Source organism: Mustela nivalis (genome assembly GCF_964662115.1).
Source record: "Mustela nivalis genome assembly, chromosome: 1".
Classification (NCBI taxonomy): domain Eukaryota; kingdom Metazoa; phylum Chordata; class Mammalia; order Carnivora; family Mustelidae; genus Mustela; species Mustela nivalis.
The window spans coordinates 96,888,242-96,905,661 of record NC_139020.1 but is presented as its reverse complement, the minus strand read 5'-3'; the positions used below and the strand labels follow the sequence as shown (position 1 = coordinate 96,905,661).

At 33.0% G+C, this 17,420-nt stretch overlaps 1 protein-coding gene across 1 annotated transcript in view; it reads right to left on the bottom strand.

The window, feature by feature from the left end:
- Positions 1-17,420, bottom strand: part of NAALADL2 (N-acetylated alpha-linked acidic dipeptidase like 2) — a 756,112-nt gene that overhangs the window by 170,994 nt on the left and 567,698 nt on the right. Inside the window, exon 9 of the mRNA XM_082721031.1 lies at positions 1,555-1,650. Coding sequence (XP_082577157.1) covers positions 1,555-1,650 — 96 coding nt within the window. The remainder of the gene's footprint in view (positions 1-1,554; positions 1,651-17,420) is intronic.

Genomic DNA, 17,420 nt, shown 5'->3' with positions numbered 1-17,420 from the left:
CATGTTCCTCTACTCCCTTCTTGCCCCATCCCTGCTTCCCGACATGCTCTTAGGAGTTGTGGAGTGCCAAAACATCACGCAGCAAGAATCAGTATGTGTTTACACCTCTCATTATACACCTGATACAAGGAGGGTCTCAAATTATTCATTCCACAAAAATCAATGAATTCCCTGATCCACAGGAAAGCAGAAAGAAATGGGAAAAAAAAAATGTTACTATTCCATTGCCCTAAAATCCTCTAATGCTTCACTTAAAAATAAGTAAGTTAAACCTAGATTTTGAGTATCCAGAATATTTGAATGAGCACACACATGCACACAAACACACTCTCATCTAAATGGATGCAGAAGCATATACTCATTTAAATAGGTATATACATACATATAGATATGTATTTTTATCTATCACTCTATCATCTTTACAAGTATTAAGAACATAGTTAATATTTTGAATACTAAGGAACTATTATTTGAGGGAAATGTATATGTTGTTATATCCAAATACAAAAGGATATTAAAGAATGGGTACATTAAAATCTAAAATAAGGAAGTAAAATTAATTGCAAAGCAAAGAGGTATAAATGTAATTAGGATTCAGATATTTCGAGCTTAGGAGAATTTTAAGTAAAATGTGGTACAAACTCCTCTTATTTCAAATGTTCAGAAAAAATAAATTCACAGTTTTATTAAAAAGCTAGGGTAGATCTAAAATCCTAGTTTGTATTCTGAGTTCATTCCAGTGCCACTTATTGAGTTCAGTTAATTATATCACATTTCCTGTTTCTGAAGGAGAAAAATAGCCTTGTAAAATTTCACTAAGAAGATTTAAGAATGATTCAGTTCTTTCAACTAAGCATATATAAATATGGATTATTTTAAATGTGCTGAAATGCCAATATTCTCTATAAACTCTATTCCCAAAAGGGAGGTTATGACAGGTTAGACAAACTGTTGGTAAATGTAAAAATTCATATGATGTCCTATGATGTCAGAACATTAAATTTATTTACTCCATACTGTACAATTTAATTTTCTCCATATTATAAACATATACCTAAGAGTTTTGAGTAAAAATATAGGAATGACCATCATAGTATAAAAACATCTATTATAAATTCAGTCTTTTTTTTAAGTAGCCATTTTTCTTTAATTGCAACTAAAAAGTACCACCATAAATAACCAAATATCTTAAATATTGAAACAACACATTGAAGATAAAGAAATTCAACGATACTGACCTTAATCAAAGGGTGTACTTGAGAGTACACTACAACTCTACTTTCAGATGAAGAAAAAAGAAAAAAAATATCTATTTGTTTTATTAAGGATTGATTTTGAATACAAATCATGCTATTGCTCTGTATGATCTTGATTGAGTAGTGTATCATCCTTACTCCTTAGCAAAGTAATGGGAAGTACTTAAAATCCTCTCAAGCATATATTATAAATGGAAACATAAAATTTCTCCTGATTGGTTATTTTCTTTTTCTCCACCTACCACCAAAACCCTCCCAAACTTCCCCAACTCTGCCCATGACTGCAGTTATCTCCTACCTTGGTAATGGCTTCATGAAGGTTGAAAAAAGGATCCATTTCTTCAATTTTTCTTGCACGTTTAGGGAAAAGGGCCTCAGAGAGAAAACTTGGACCCTGCAGAAAAATCAGAAAAGAAACATTTAAAACTCTTCATTGATTTTTTTTTCAAGTGCTTATTGGATTTTCCTTAAAGATTCAAAAGGGCTCTAAATTGCATTAAGTTTTCTGTTGATTGTTGGACTTCATTCTACTGATCTAATTAACCAATTGCAGACCACTTATATAAAAAATGAGTAGAATTCTATAACTCTTATTTTTATTTACAAAAGATTATTTTTGGGGGGGCACTTGGGTGGCTCAGTGGGTTAAAGCTCTGCCTGCAGCTCAGGTCATGTTCCCAGGGTCCTGGGATCGAGCCCCGCATCAGGCTCTCTGCTCAGCGGGAAGCCTGCTTCCTCCTCTCTCTCTGCCTGCCTCTCTGCCTAATTGTGATCTCTATCTGTTAAATAAATAAATAAAATCTTTAAAAAAAAAAGATTTTTTTTTAAATTTAGAGGAGATAATTCTTTGCAGCCCTCTCTTTTCTCAAATGCAGGCTTATATGTAAAGCAAGATATCTTGAAGACAAAACCTATATGTGAAACCCTTTCTTTGATTTATATATTGAATTTTATGTTCTAAGGCTGGTAGGATAGAATGTTTTCGACAAACATGATTACCATCTTAAAAAGCCTAGGCAAAAGTGTGTAGGACATTTTAAATATTGCAAAATTCACTCCAAAGTGATAGTAAGATATTCTGGGTAGATTGGTCTCATGGTTCCACATACTTCCAATAAAATGAGAGCATGCTGACTCTATCAGAAACTTGGTATTATGATGCTTGAAATCAGTCGAACATTTTTTTTTTTAATCAGAAAAAAATTTAACTAGTCATTTTGTATTTGCATGTGTAAACAAATTTCAGAGTATAATAAGACACAGGATGCTGACAATGTTAGCATCTATTATGGTCTAAATATGCATGTTCATCTAAAATTCCTATATTGGAATCCTAATCTCCAAGGAAATCGTGTTAGGAGATGGGGCATTAAGGAAATGATTAGGTCATGAGGGTTTCATCCATGTAATTGGGATTAGTGCCCTTATAGAACAGACTTCACAGAACTCCCTAGCACCTTCCTTTAGGTGAGGATACAACAAAAAGTTTGCAACCTGGAAAACGGTCCTCACTCAGTCATGTTGGCACCCTGACCTTGGATTTCCTACCTCTACAACTGTGAGAAATTACATTCTGTTGCTTATTATGGCACTCAGTTTGTGATACTTTGATACAGTAGTCCAAAAGGACTAAAACTCTATCCAAAATAATGATCTTGTAGCTATCAACATTCTTAACATCCAATGAGATGATTATTACTTAACCATATAAATATAGCTTTTACTTGAAAACCTGAAGTAACTAGGATTTGTCTAGAAAATAGAAGAATCGCGACAGGATGTATGTATATAGGTAGACTACTGAATGATAGATAATCTTTATGAAGGCTATCATAGGGAAGAAGGGGTCAAGCAAATCTAACCAGCAATGACTACAACAGGGCAACCAATTTAAATTGAATTCTATTATTTAATAAATTAAATATTTAAATAACTATCTAATAAAGCTATTTATTAGAGCAATCCAGCACAAACTACTTTGGGATTATCAATCATGAGAATGAAAGAATAATGGAGTTAATTGACTCTGAAGTCATACCAACATATCAGGGCAGGACTAAACCCAGCATATTAGCAATTTCCTAGAAATTAAACAATGCTGTTATCAGGCACACTCTTCATCCCCTATTTTTAACAAAACTGTGATCAAACAAAAGTAATTTATCTGTTTGCTTCAGAATATACCCACTTTTGGATGATAAAACCAAATACCAGCAGCTGATTTATAAACACATGTTTTATGTTCCTCTCCTCATTTTGCCCTCCAACCTAAAACTAATCTGTCAGAAACTCTGCCCAGTTCCAACCATTACTCCACTTTTTAAGCTTTACCATAAAACCACACAACCAGGCTAAAAAATTATCAATAGCTTTCCCTAATTTCCCCATTTAGAGAGTCTACTAAGACTCAGTGTTATGGGTTGAATAATTCATATATTCAAGTTCTAACCTTCACTATCTCAGAATCTGATCTTATTTGGAAATAGGTCATTCAGATGTAGCTACCTAATCTAGAATGAGGTTATACTGGAGTGAGTGGGGCCCTAATACAGTATGACTGGTGTCCTTTAAAAAGAGAAAATTTGGAGATAGATGTGCAGCACAGGGAGAAAACCATGTGAACACAAGGACAGAGATTGTGGAGTGATGAGTCTACAAGCAAAAGGAACATCAAAGCTTGCCAGAAAATCAGCGGAAGCTAGGTAAGAGGCTTGGGACAGATTTTTTGGTCACACTTCTCAGAAGGAACCACCTCTAATACTACACTGAACGATAGATGTCTGCATCCCCAATCTGTGGTGCTTTGTTATGGCAGCCCTAGAAAACCAATACGCTCAGCCAGGATGTTATTCTTCCTCACGACAATAGGTCTCATAAACTTAATTTTTTTTTTTTATCAGTAAGGATTTTTGGAGACATTTTGGGCAGTCAACATAAAAATACATTAAAATTTTGGTTTTCCCACTTAATAATTATGTCATCTTAAACATCTTAATTTCCAAAGGATGAGTTACCACATCTGAAAAACTTCAATAGCATCTACTTCACAGAGATATTGTGAACTGTCCAATGCCTGACACACAGGACATACTATATTAATGGCATTGATGATAAGGCTAATGGTAATAAATATCATAACAATGTTGGTAAGGGTGGTGGTAAGGTGGTGGTAATTTCAGTAGGATGCTGAATTAAAGGGAATCCAAAGACTGCTCTAGGATCCTATGAAAGACAGGGTATAGTTTGTATTTAGATATGTTTGTTTTTCTAAAGAGAAATATCTTTTAATCAACTTAATAAAAGAATGGCAAGAATAATTTGTGGCATTCATTTTCATTTAATAATTTAAGCCTGAAGTCCTAAAGAAGTTTGTTTCACCGGTGGTTTTAAAACAACTTCTTGACATAATTTTATTTTATTAGTTTACTCAGCAAAACAAAACTTCATAAATAGTGCAAAGGTAAAATATCAGCCTGCCTCAAATTGAACGATACCGTGGAAGATAAACAGGGAGTTATAATTAATGAGGTTTTTATTGAACTTTCAATTATTTAGTAGCAGTACATGTTAATTTAAATTATCCATATGAGCCTTTTCTCCTGTGTAATCCATTTCTTTCTCTTATTCCTTCATGTATCTCTTGCCATTCTTTGTTTCTACTGCCTCATTTATTTATTATCTTTGCTTCTACTGCCTCATTTATTTATTTTAAAAAACACTCATGTGACCCTTCTATATGCTATTTACTACACTAAGTGCAGGACACGATCCTTATTCTCATGGAGCTTAATCTAATGGGAATTGAACACACAATACATCAAATATCACTGTCTTTGAAAATATTAAGATACTCCCATTCTTTACATATATGTGTGTATATCACATAAAACATTATCATTCATAGACTGGCATTTATATATCCTGATATAAAAATAAGGAGAAAATTAAAAGAAGGATATATGCTTTGTGAAAGTTTTCTACTACTATTACATTAATTCTGAGTGATGGCTGTTTAATAATGGCTCCCATCTGTAGATGAAGAGAGAAGTTAAGCACCATTAACCACTTAGAAAGGACTTTTGTTTAGAACAATTACTGATAGTTTAAAATAAAGGAGTAAATCAAGATATGTGAAAAACTTAATACTCTATGTCTGCCAACTGAAGACCCTTATAAAGATATTACAGAAGAAAGGATATTGATAAGAAAATTCTATCTAGAATATGGTGTAAAATTCCATTTGTCTCCAGTCACTGCTTTACTTGTCCTTTCTGTAAGATTTCACCATATTTAGGACACCTTCTTTCTTTCAATTCTTTTGTCTAAAGTCACTGATTTGACCCAGCTGGTTCTCTGCATGTATATTATTCTCTTCCCGAACTGGGTTTTCTTTTTTTTTTTAATCTTACTATCATTTTTAGGTGGTCTACTCTCAGTCTTCTCTTTTCCACAGGCTAAGTGGTTTTATCTACTTTTCTGACTTCAACTACCATCTTCAAAATGGTAATTTCTAAATCTTTATCTCCAGATTTCTTTCTTTCTCATAACTATTTCACACTATTTCCAAATAACTTTTGTTAATAGTGTAGCAGCCCATTCACCAAACTGGACCCAACCTTACCTTTACTATGTCTGTTCCTATAGTTGGGCCATTTCCTCATCTGCCTGAAATGTTCTTCCTCCATCTGGTTATCAGGTTTCTTCCTATAGTTGCTTTCCTTGATCTTCACCAACACATCAGAGTTCATTGTGCTCTTGTCAGTGTTTCCATATCACTTTATACTTACTTTTCCTCATCATTTATTACACTGTGGTTTTCTTACATTTATTTATTTATTTTACTATACTATGAGCCTTTTAAGACATGGGAGCCCTTTTGTATTAAAATAGTAAAAACGGGGGCACCTGGGTGGCTCAGTGGGTTAAAGTCTCTGCCTTCAGCTCAGGTCATGATCCCAGGGTACTGGGATCGGGCCTCACATTGGGTTCTCTGCTCAAGCAGGGAGCCTGTTTCCTCCTCTCTCTCTGCCTACTTGTGATCTCTGTCTGTCAAATAAATAAATAAAATCTTTAAAAAAATGGTAAAAAATGCCAGACACCTTTGAGTAAGTTGTTAATTTCTCAATCTTAGTATCATCAATCCATAAGGTTAAAAACATGTAAACATGCTGGTTCTTCACAGAGAGTTCATGTCAAAATTAATCAAAGGAACAAAGGATAAAAATGTGCTCAGGAAGGAGGAAAGGACTACATTAAAACTGGGTGGTGTCTGATTTCTTTCACATTTGTCAGAAATTGCTTTTTTTATGCAAGCAAAAGTTAGAGTTTTGAAATTTAAATTACTATAAATAGGTGATTGTGTATTGTCCTTGTGAAATTTCTCGTTTAAAATCTACAACTGTTAAGGTTTAAAAACCATTTCTGTGGGAGACAAGAAGTCCTTAGAGTGTTCTGAATAGAGCAAGGGATATTCTCAAGTGTGTGTTGAGGAGGGCACACATTGACATCTATGTGGGGGATAACTTTTAAAAAGATATGATGGGACGCAGGGAGTTTACCCAGAAGGCTGTTGCAGTACCACAGTGAGAAACTGGAAGAGACTAAACCAGGACAGTCGCAGTAGAACTAGGGAGGAGGGGATCAGTTTAACCGATGTTGAAGATAAAATGTTTATGATGAAGTGCTTGGTAATTAACTGGTTGTGGAAGTCTTAAAAAGGAGTCAAGATCGCAAGTATTTCTAGATTTGATAAAATAAGTGGATACATATTTCATTACCTTAGAAAATATAGAAACACATGATTTAGGACAAAAGAAACTAGATTTTAAATTTTTGAAGTAAGGTGTTGGTAAGTTATCCATATAAACTTATCCCAGAAGAGGAGCCACTATATTATTCAAGATCTGTTTGGCTCATGACCAAATTCTAAACTGGAATAAAAATAATTTGAGGGGTGCCCAGGTAGCTCAGTGGATTAAGCCTCTGCCTTTGGCTCAGGTTATGATCTCAGGGTTCTGGGATCGAGCCCAGCTTCAGGCTTTCTGCTCAGCAGGGAGTCTGCTTTCCCCAGACCCTCGCCTGACTCTCTGCCTACTTGTGATCTCAGTCTGTCAAACAAATAAATAAAACATTTAAAAAATAATAATTTGAGAAGCATGCACACACATAATAAATGTAAAGAACACCATATGTAGTCTTAAAAGTATGGTGAATATAGCCCATATATAGTCTTAGAAGTACAGTGAATATAGCCGAGATCTCTGAGAAATAGCAAAAACTCTGAATGGCACCTATACTTAAGGAAAAATAAAAATAATATCCATGAAAACATTATAGATAGAATAATCAGAGAAAGTGAAAAGTAGCATCCGAGTTTGACTTTACGGGAGAAAAAAAGGTAGAGAATGTCTGGCAAAGAATAATCAATGCTTCAAAGGAAATAAAGAAATACAATAAGATGAAAATTATCCATTGGAAGTAGCATTTCAAAGGCTCCTGGTATCTTTTGTCAGAGGGGTTTCTATGGATTAGTGAGCACAGGAGACAATGCAATCAGCTGAGGAGTAAAAGTGAGAAGTGCAACATTATGAACTACCTTATTCTCTCTAGAAATTCACATTAGGTTGAAAAGTTAAAAAACACTTATCATTACCTAAAGAGAGTTAAAGAATCAAAGAAAAGTTCATTTATTGTGTTTTAGAGAGGATCAATGTGGACTTATTTTTTTAATGTGAGAGAAAGCATCTAGAAGATAACAAGGTATTTTTTTTTAAAAAAGCAGGGAAATCTTAGGGAAATAAATAGATTATAGGATTACAGGGAAAGAATTAAAGCTCAGGAAAGCTACACAGAAAACTGAACTGTAACTAGAGAAGCCATTGGAGAGAAAGGTTTTGAAATAAGGGTAGGATATAAGTAAGTTGGAAGATATAAATAACTTATATAAAGAAGTTAGTGCATATACATAGGTAAAGAAAACATTTAAAGGTTTTATTAATTCATTTCTATACTAGATTGAGTTGACTAAACTTTAAGTTACTGCCATACCAAAATACACCCTTTGCATTTTTTGAGATATAATCATTTAAAATATTTAGTTCATGTAGGTTTAACAAGTATTGATCTAGACAAAAGGCATTCTGTACATGCCTTTTCTGTGTAGTTGGTACTTAATGAACATGACTTGGATGAATACAATAATATTTAATCTACATACATACTTTTAAAGTGGGAACTATTATGCCCTATCTTTACAGATGGAGAATTTAAGAACCAATGAGTTCCACACATTAGCTCAAGGTCACATCGTTAAGTAAGTGGAGCCTGGATTCAAACCCAGATTTTTCTGATTCCACAGCCTACACTTCCATTCCTATGCAATGCCTATTCCTTATTGCCAAAATTCCCCTTAGCCAAAGATTTCAGAGGTTGTTTTTTGTTTGTTTGTTTGTTTGTTTTTTAAGATTTTATTTATTTATTTGACAGAGGGTAGAGAGGCAGGCAGAGAGAGGAAGGAAGCAAAGCAGGCTCCCTGTTGAGCAGAGAGCCCGATGCAGGGCTAGATTCCAGGACTCTGGGATCATGACCTGAGCCAAAGGCAGAGGCCTTAATCCAATGAGCCAGCCAGGCACCCCAGATTTCAGTTTTTTTTAATTTAAGTGGAAAAGGATGATTTCCGCCACCTCTTGTTCCGGTTCCCTCCAAGACTTACTCTACTCTACATAAGCAGCATAAACACTATATACAGTTAAAGGATATAATCAAAGACTCCCTGTTTAGACTAAATTGAATTGAATCTAAGAAGTCTCATGTGTACTTCTTTCACTGCAATAGTCTCTTTTCTGCATAAGAGAATATACACATCGATACTTAAATTTAATATATGAAATTAAAACACTTGCAGGCTTTGAATGGCACTGACATTCATAATGTGCTGGGCTGAGAAAAAAGGTAATTACAGCAATAATTTTTGAAACATAAGCTCCTCATTACTATTCAAAGTAAAGCAGACCTGAGAAAATGCAGACTTTAAACAGAAGTGTAACAAAACCAACGGTCAAATGTGGAACAATAGTAGGACATTATTTTCTGAATTCCCCCATTTTTTTCATTTCAATTATTTTTTCAAGTTCTAGGAAAGTCCATAACATTGGCTTTATTGAAAATACTGAAAATATTCAAGGTACTTTTATAGTTCTATTCATATTGAGATAGCATCCTAATTTTAGACCTAAATGAACCATTAGAAATCTTAATTTAAACCAGATACACAGAGTAAAACATGAAAAATTCAAATGGCTAAATGATTGTCAAAAAGTTGCAGAACAGTTTCTGGAAAGCCATCCTAAAAACTGTGTGTGTGTGTGTGTGTGTGTGCGCACATTTTTAAAACATTTTCTCTTTCCCTGTAAAGTACTTTAAAGAGGGGGGTAATTATTGCAATACAAGTCTTAAAAATGCACTGGGTATGATGCATAAAAAATGAATTTTGGAACACTGAAAAAATATTAAATAAATAAAAATTTTTTAAAAAGAAGTGAAAATAAAAGCAAAAAAATGCATAACATTTCAATGCATTTAGGATGCGTTTTTTATCTTGAAGTTCTTATATACCAACAATATACTTTCATAGGATCCAATCTTCACATTTTAGACTTTCATCCAGTTAATCTCCTTTATATATCTTGCCTTCTTTCATCTCTTAATCATTGAATGTGTGCTGATCTTATACACACCCTGCATCATTAAATAGTCTATGGTTTTGTTTTGTTCTGTTTTACAGCACACATTCTAGACAGATCAGGGGGCAGGGAAAGTTAAGTTGTGGCAACAACAAGAAAAAAAAAAAAAGTTACTCTTAGCAGAGTTGTTTCACAAATTAATACATTTCCTAATAAATTCCTTAGCTAATAATTTGATGGTAAATAATTAAGATAAAGTAAATAGATACTGCCAAACTGTTAAGCTCTCTTACTGGACATTAATTATTCTATATAGTAAAACGAATGAATAGTATTTGTGATACTCCATAGCTGGGCTGCCCTTATGAACAAAAGATTAACATCTGACAAAACATGTGCTTTAATGTTAATAGTAACAGTAGTAACAATGTTCTTATTGACATAAATATAATAACTGTACATGCATTAAACAAATACAGTAATAGATTTTAAAATATCCGTATTTATTTATTTATAATAAAATATATAAATATGTTTATATTATATAGAAATATGTGCTATTTATATATTATACAATATTTAACATTTGTCTATGGCAAGTAAATGAAAAAGAATTCTTCTATAGTATAATAAATATAGAACAAATACATAAAACTAATAAATGCTATTGAATGTTTGAAAATATTTATCAAATATTTAACATACGGTAAGTTACCTAACTTCTCTGTGCCTCACTTTCTCACCTGCAAAATGAACATAACAAAATCTACTCATAAAGTCATAAGGAGTAAATGAATTCATCTAATAAAATTCTGAGAATAATTCCTGAAACAGTTAATCCAAGTAGCAACTCCATCAGAAAGGTATTATTGTCCCCAATTTGCAAGTGAAGAAACTGAGGTTTAGGATGAAGGATGAAGAAATTTGCTAAGGAAACAAATTTATTCATTGGCAGGATTTTAGCCCAAACATATGACTCATTCATTCTCATTTAATCCAGCAGTCATTAAATGCCAGTTCATACAATGGTGTTATAGTCTAATTCCAAAACAAAATGAGACAGATCATAATGTTGCAGAAAATTAACTACATGTTAATTAAAGAGCTATATTTTTTTAAAAAACTATGTTCTTTCAACTATTTTCTGATATTAAAACATTTTTCCTTTTAGGAAATAAATTGAAAGTAGATGACAGTTTTTGGTTTTTGTTTTGTCTTGATGTACTTAACTGGCAAATTTAGAGTTGGCACTCTACATCAGTCTCAGTATTCACATTTGATGATTCATTTCATTTGCCCTCAAAAAAAATTTAAAATCTAAGAAGTACTGATTAAATCCTTTAGGTTTTTTTTCATCATGTCAGATTTAGAGATAAAAATATTTTCAGTGCATTTATTCAAATTTTTCGTGGTTGTGTACCTTGTGTGAGAACAGAAATTTCAACTTTGGTCAATTGAACCTTACACATTCCTTACAGTTATATCCCTGTTCAAACTATACAATTCTACTGTTTCTTTTTTTTTTTTTTTTTTTTAAAGATTTTATTTATTTATCAGAGAGAGAGAGGGGGAGAGAGCGAGCACAGGCAGACAGAATGGCAGGCAGAGGGAGAAGCAGGCTCCCTGCTGAGCAAGGAGCCCGATGTGGGACTCGATCCCAGGACGCTGGGATCATGACCTGAGCCGAAGGCAGCTGCTTAACCAACTGAGCCACCCAGGCGTCCCCAATTCTACTGTTTCAATAATATACAGCCTAAAAAGGTCAGAAGGCATCTTCATGAATATAAAACAAACAAAAAAATAAACTACTTAGCTGAAACACTTCCACACAAGTAATATCTACACAGCAAAATGTGAAAATAATATACATTTTCTGATTGGTAGGAAGTTTAATGGATTTTATATATAGATAGATATACATATACATGTATATGTATATGTATATATGTAGATATACATGTATATCTATCTATATAGATAGATAGATATGCTAAGCACTACTTAGCAAAGGGTCATAACACTCCTAACATGGAAATAAAATCTGATGACGGAATGTGTTGCCATTTAAACCATTGTTCCTAAATATTTTCAAGCCAAGTACCATTTTAAAATAAATATTAAATGTCTTGGCTATTTTGTAGATTCTGGCATGACCACTCTAGGTGGGTAAAATATTCGGGAGGGACATGAGGATTTTATACTCCCTTTGAGAATCACTTATAAGCCAAAGGCCCATATTTATATGTAGATTTTCCCCAAAGTAAAGAAAATACCTACAGATAGTTATACCCTAAAGTAGAGATTACGTCAATTCTCATGTTCTATAATATGCATTACAAATATTGTAATAGTTAATAATATATACTGTGAATAAGGCACACTGCGAAAAATGCTCAATTAATCCTCATAAAATCCACATAAATTGGTAGATACTATGATTACTCTGCTTTATAGATGAAGAAACTGAGGTACATCGAGTTTAAGTATCATACCCGAGCAGTAACACTGGAAAATGAACCCAGGCAGTATCTGCACAATTAACGCATTCATTATAAAATATACTGTCTATCACATAAATTACAATATAGTATAGTATTAACATACATTCTTCAGGGTCTTTGCAGGTGAAAAAATATCAAATCCCTGTTCACCTCATATATCTTTCATATATGAATAAAATCTACAACTGTGCCTAATGTTGTGATTTGTGATTTAAAATTTTTGCTTTCCCTGAACTTCTCTTGGCCTGGGAATTCATCTCTTCTTCAGTAATTTTAAATCCACACACTATTCTCTCCTATTTCAGATTTTAAAACAGAATATAAGAAACTAAAACTCCCCACAATATTATGGATCCTTATAATGACTGAATTCGGCAATAGAAACATTTTCTCCATTTTCCTATGAAGTGTAAATAAGCGTGCAGCTAAGGAGGTTATACCACAAACTCAAGTCATTGTCTGTTTAGCTGAGGTTTTTTTTTCTCTTCAACTCACCTCCTTTCTTTGGGAAATTGATGTTCCCTTAAATACCAGATGCACTAATAGGTGATTGATTATAAATTATTTCACAGCCAATCAGCTGGAGTCCTGGAGGAGGTTCCATGAGGAGCCACAGTGGACAAGGGAAAGGCATTCACAGGGTCTCAGGGCAGCAGCTGCTTACCAACTCTTCTATCACATTTCAGTTAGAGCTGGTTCAGCTCTATCAGTGCATCCTGGCCACACACAGGGGTCGGGTTTCACACACCCAGTGGCATCGGAACACAATTAATATTCTATGTATCACTGAGAATGAATGCAGCAGGACTGATAAAAATAAGTTACAAGGCGAAAAAAGAAAAAAAATAAAACCTGTTATTCTCAGATCTTGGAGGGAAAGACGTTTTCTCAATAATGAGAAATCCAAACTTTAATTTGGTCTTTAGTAAAACCTGGTCTCTCTGGTAAGGTCTCAAGTCAATTTAACAACACCATTTCTTGGAGGTCAGAGCCTGTTAGCCTTCTGAAAAGCTTTCTGTTGAACAGTCAGTGCTTTTCTGAGGGCTATATTTAATCAACTGTGAAAGAAATGAGGGATTTAAAGGTCTTAGAGTTAAGGGCAAAAGAATCTAAACATCAGGTTAAGAAGAAACAAATACATTATTCAAATCCTGGGAGAGATGTTCCAGTCCTTCAAAGTCCTTTAGCTAGAAATAGGAAGAGATTACCTATATAGTCATGACCTCATGTTCCATAATCTGGATGAAAATACTCAGGGAAATTAAACCCAGAATATTAGCCTATCTGAAATTTTACCATTCGTTATATTACTCTTTTTATTATTTTAAATTTTTTTTTTCTCAAATACTAAGCCCAGTGTAGGTAAAATTGTGGAGAAATCAGAAGAGCATAATTCTCAGAAGATAACTGATTGTTTGAATCTATCCCAACCCTCCTCCCCATTCCCCTTCTATCCCACCCCATTTAACAACATATGATTGACTTCACATTAATGCAATTAGATATCCCTTGGCAAATTACATTTTACTATTCCTGTTATTACTTACTAAAGGCTAAACAAAAATTTTTATTTCCCTATGTATCCCAGGGAGCACAGGTAAATTTAATTTCAGGACCAAAAATTATTTCTGGAATGTCTATAGTTTGTTTTCCTTTAGCTAAATGCATTAATTTTATTCATTCATTCCATTTATTCATTTGGAAACCAATAAAGACACAAAATTAATTCTGCAATTCACTAAAGCAAAAATCCCATTTAGTTGAATAAGTAGGTATTAAAGAAAAGAGCTATTGTAGCCCTAATGGATAAAACATGTATGCTACATTTGTCTCTTGGTAGAGGTCTCTAAAGACTACACTAAGTTTGACTTCAAAAAATCATCTTACCCCCAACACAGAACAGATTATTTCCTTTATGAATTAAAATATAAAGAAAATATGCTTTTGATTTCTGATAGTATCTTTCCTTAATTTTCATTTGCGAATAATCAGTTATCTCAATTTTCCCCAGTCCTCATTTAAAGACAGTGAAATTAAAAAGACATTGATGTTATACTTTTCAAACAATGGGTCACTTCTGATTAAATTTCGATTGAACATTAGACTTTCAGACTTAAAACAAATTGCCTCCTTTTGCTTTTCAATTTGGACCCAATTTCCTGTTGCCCTCGGGTCACTTGATGGTAATTAATTGATTATGAATCAACTGAAGGTGGATTCAAATTGGAAAAAAAAAAGAGAGAGAAAGAAAACCTGTTTCTTTTTTTTAAATTTATTACCAACATTTTATAAGTGACTCAGTACTTATACTGAGTCAAGTATAAGTGACTTGACACACTTATACTTGTGTAAGTATATCACTTATATATATATATATATATAAATGCTGTATATAAATAAATATATAGTTATATATGTATTCATAACTTATATATTCATAATTTAACAAATTTTTTACATTTATAAAGTATTTTTAGGAAAAGTAGACAGTTCAACTTTTACTTCACTTTAGATTATTATTTGCCTTTTGGGAAAAGTTTTCATCAAGGAACCATATCATGCTCTATAATTATTAAGTTATTTCATTGTGATTTGATAGAATAACCAAACACGAGGGGTCACAGTAATTCTCACCGATCTCTCAATACAGGCAGCATGGTGCACTAGAATAAGTAGAAAATTTGGACCTGGGTTTGAATTCTGTCTCTGCTGCTTACTATGGTAACTTCAAACAGAGATTTTAGCTCTCTGACACATTTTCTTATGTATATTATTGGAATCTTGGTACAATGCACACAGAGTATTAGTATGTATTGTTACTACTCTTATAAATAACATATGTTTTTAAAATACCTATATTTGTAGGGGCACTTGTGGCTCAGTGGGTTAAGCCTCTGCTTTCAGCTCAGGTCATGATCCCAGGGTCCTGGGATCAAGCCCCGCATCAGGCTCTCTGCTCGGCAGGGGGTCTGCTTCCTCTTCTCTCTCTGCCTGCCTCTCTACCTACTTGTGATCTCTGTCAAATAAATAAATAAAATATTTTAATAAATAAATAACATACCTGTATTTGTAATTGTTATATATTATTATTTAGTATTATTAAATGAAATAACACAATAACCAAAACCCTCAAAATGGTAGCTTTCACATAGCAGCTGCTCCAAAATGCTAATGTTTATTATTGTTTTATTATTTATTACATTAGTGTATGTTATTAAACTTTGTATCCAGTACTTATTAAGAGTTTACATACTTAAAACCTGTTTATTTGAGCTTAATATCGTTGAATATTTATCAGAATCATACATGATCAAAAACTCCATGCAAAATGAAAAAGGTGGTCTTTTTATTACTCAAAAATATCCAAGATGTTTTCGAGAATCTTTAGAGGATCGTTTGGAGATGAAATAGTCAAAATAACTACTACTAATAATTGATTATAAGATCAGTGGTCAAGAAGGCAAAAGCTTAAGATGTTCTGACTAAACTATCACAGCCACCTGTGTGGCCATGGGCAAATGTCTCAAATACTCTCTCATCCTTTCTTCCCTCATCCATAACAGTTAAACAAATGTTTATTAAGCTACGGGTTATTGCTTATACATGGACAAAGAAGAATAAAATACATTCTTTGACTTTGGGAACCAAACAAGAGAAGATACATAAAGGTATAAATACACAAATGTGTATAAATACATGTGTGTGTGTATGTTTGTGTATGGAGAGAGAAAGAGGAGAAACACAATTTGCTTAAGCATACAGTCTAGAGAGAAGAATGGATACATACCCACATATGTGTGTATATGTAACATTAAATTTACATGTAAATGTACATATGTTATATAAGTATGTGCCTGTTTATTTGTGCATTTATGAAGAAATCAATTTTAGTTAAAATAAAGTAAATGATATAATGGAGGCATGCATAGGACACTAATCCCTGAAGTTTCAGGGAACATCCCAGGAGAAGTACTTTTGGAACCTAACCTTGAAAGATAGAATTGTAGTGAGGAGGAAAAGGCTTTAGCACATTTCAAACAAAGGGAAAAGCATCCTCAAAGACAGAGAGATGAAGAACTCCTTGGTCCTTAACTGGATACTCTAAATTTAGAGTTTGTTGTTAATTGGCTAAAATGTTTGCATTCTGCAGTGCGACAAGGATATGAGGTAATAGAAGGTCACTGAGGATCTTAATCTAATGCCAAAGAATTTGGACTTTATTTTAAAGATAATCAAGAGACATCTGTAAAGTTAAACAGGTAGTGAGGAAGTTCAATTAGATTATTTCGGTGGCATATGAGTTCCAACATTCTGTGATTTTATTACAGGTATAGTACTTGAAAGATTTTCATCAAAATAGTTTTTGTTTATAAACTTACTCTAAAAAGTATAATAGAAATTCATAGACATATATATTCACCACTTTCATGGATTACATAGCCACAGTGTAGTTATAAAATGAAAAATAAGTATTATTTTTTACATTTCTTATGAATATATGCTGGAAAAGATATTTATTATATCTATGTTATAACCATGAAAGTTATAACCATGAAAGATGCCATATTTGATTTAAAAATTGGCAAAGTGTTATTATGATTACAGTTCAATAATGCAAACTATGGCCAACAGAATGTGAAGATAAAAACCTATTGTGAACAAGTCATCCTAGGTCATTTTCTACTTAAAAAAACTATTTTCATATGTTAACCTGATGACAGTAACAGAATTTTGTTTATATAGCTACATTCAGTAATGTCCAAAACATGTAATCCAGCTCAACAATGATTATTTCAGTCTTTATCCATATAATTACCTGACATGCCAGCAGATTGTGTACTGTTTGCAAAACAATTCTCACTTCCTCTTTTACTAAGAGAGAAAACTGAAAAATATCTGCTTTCCTTGGATGACCTGTGTTTTTCTGTTTTTAATTTAAGAAATTTAAGTCACTAACATGGTGAAATGAGTAATAGTAACAT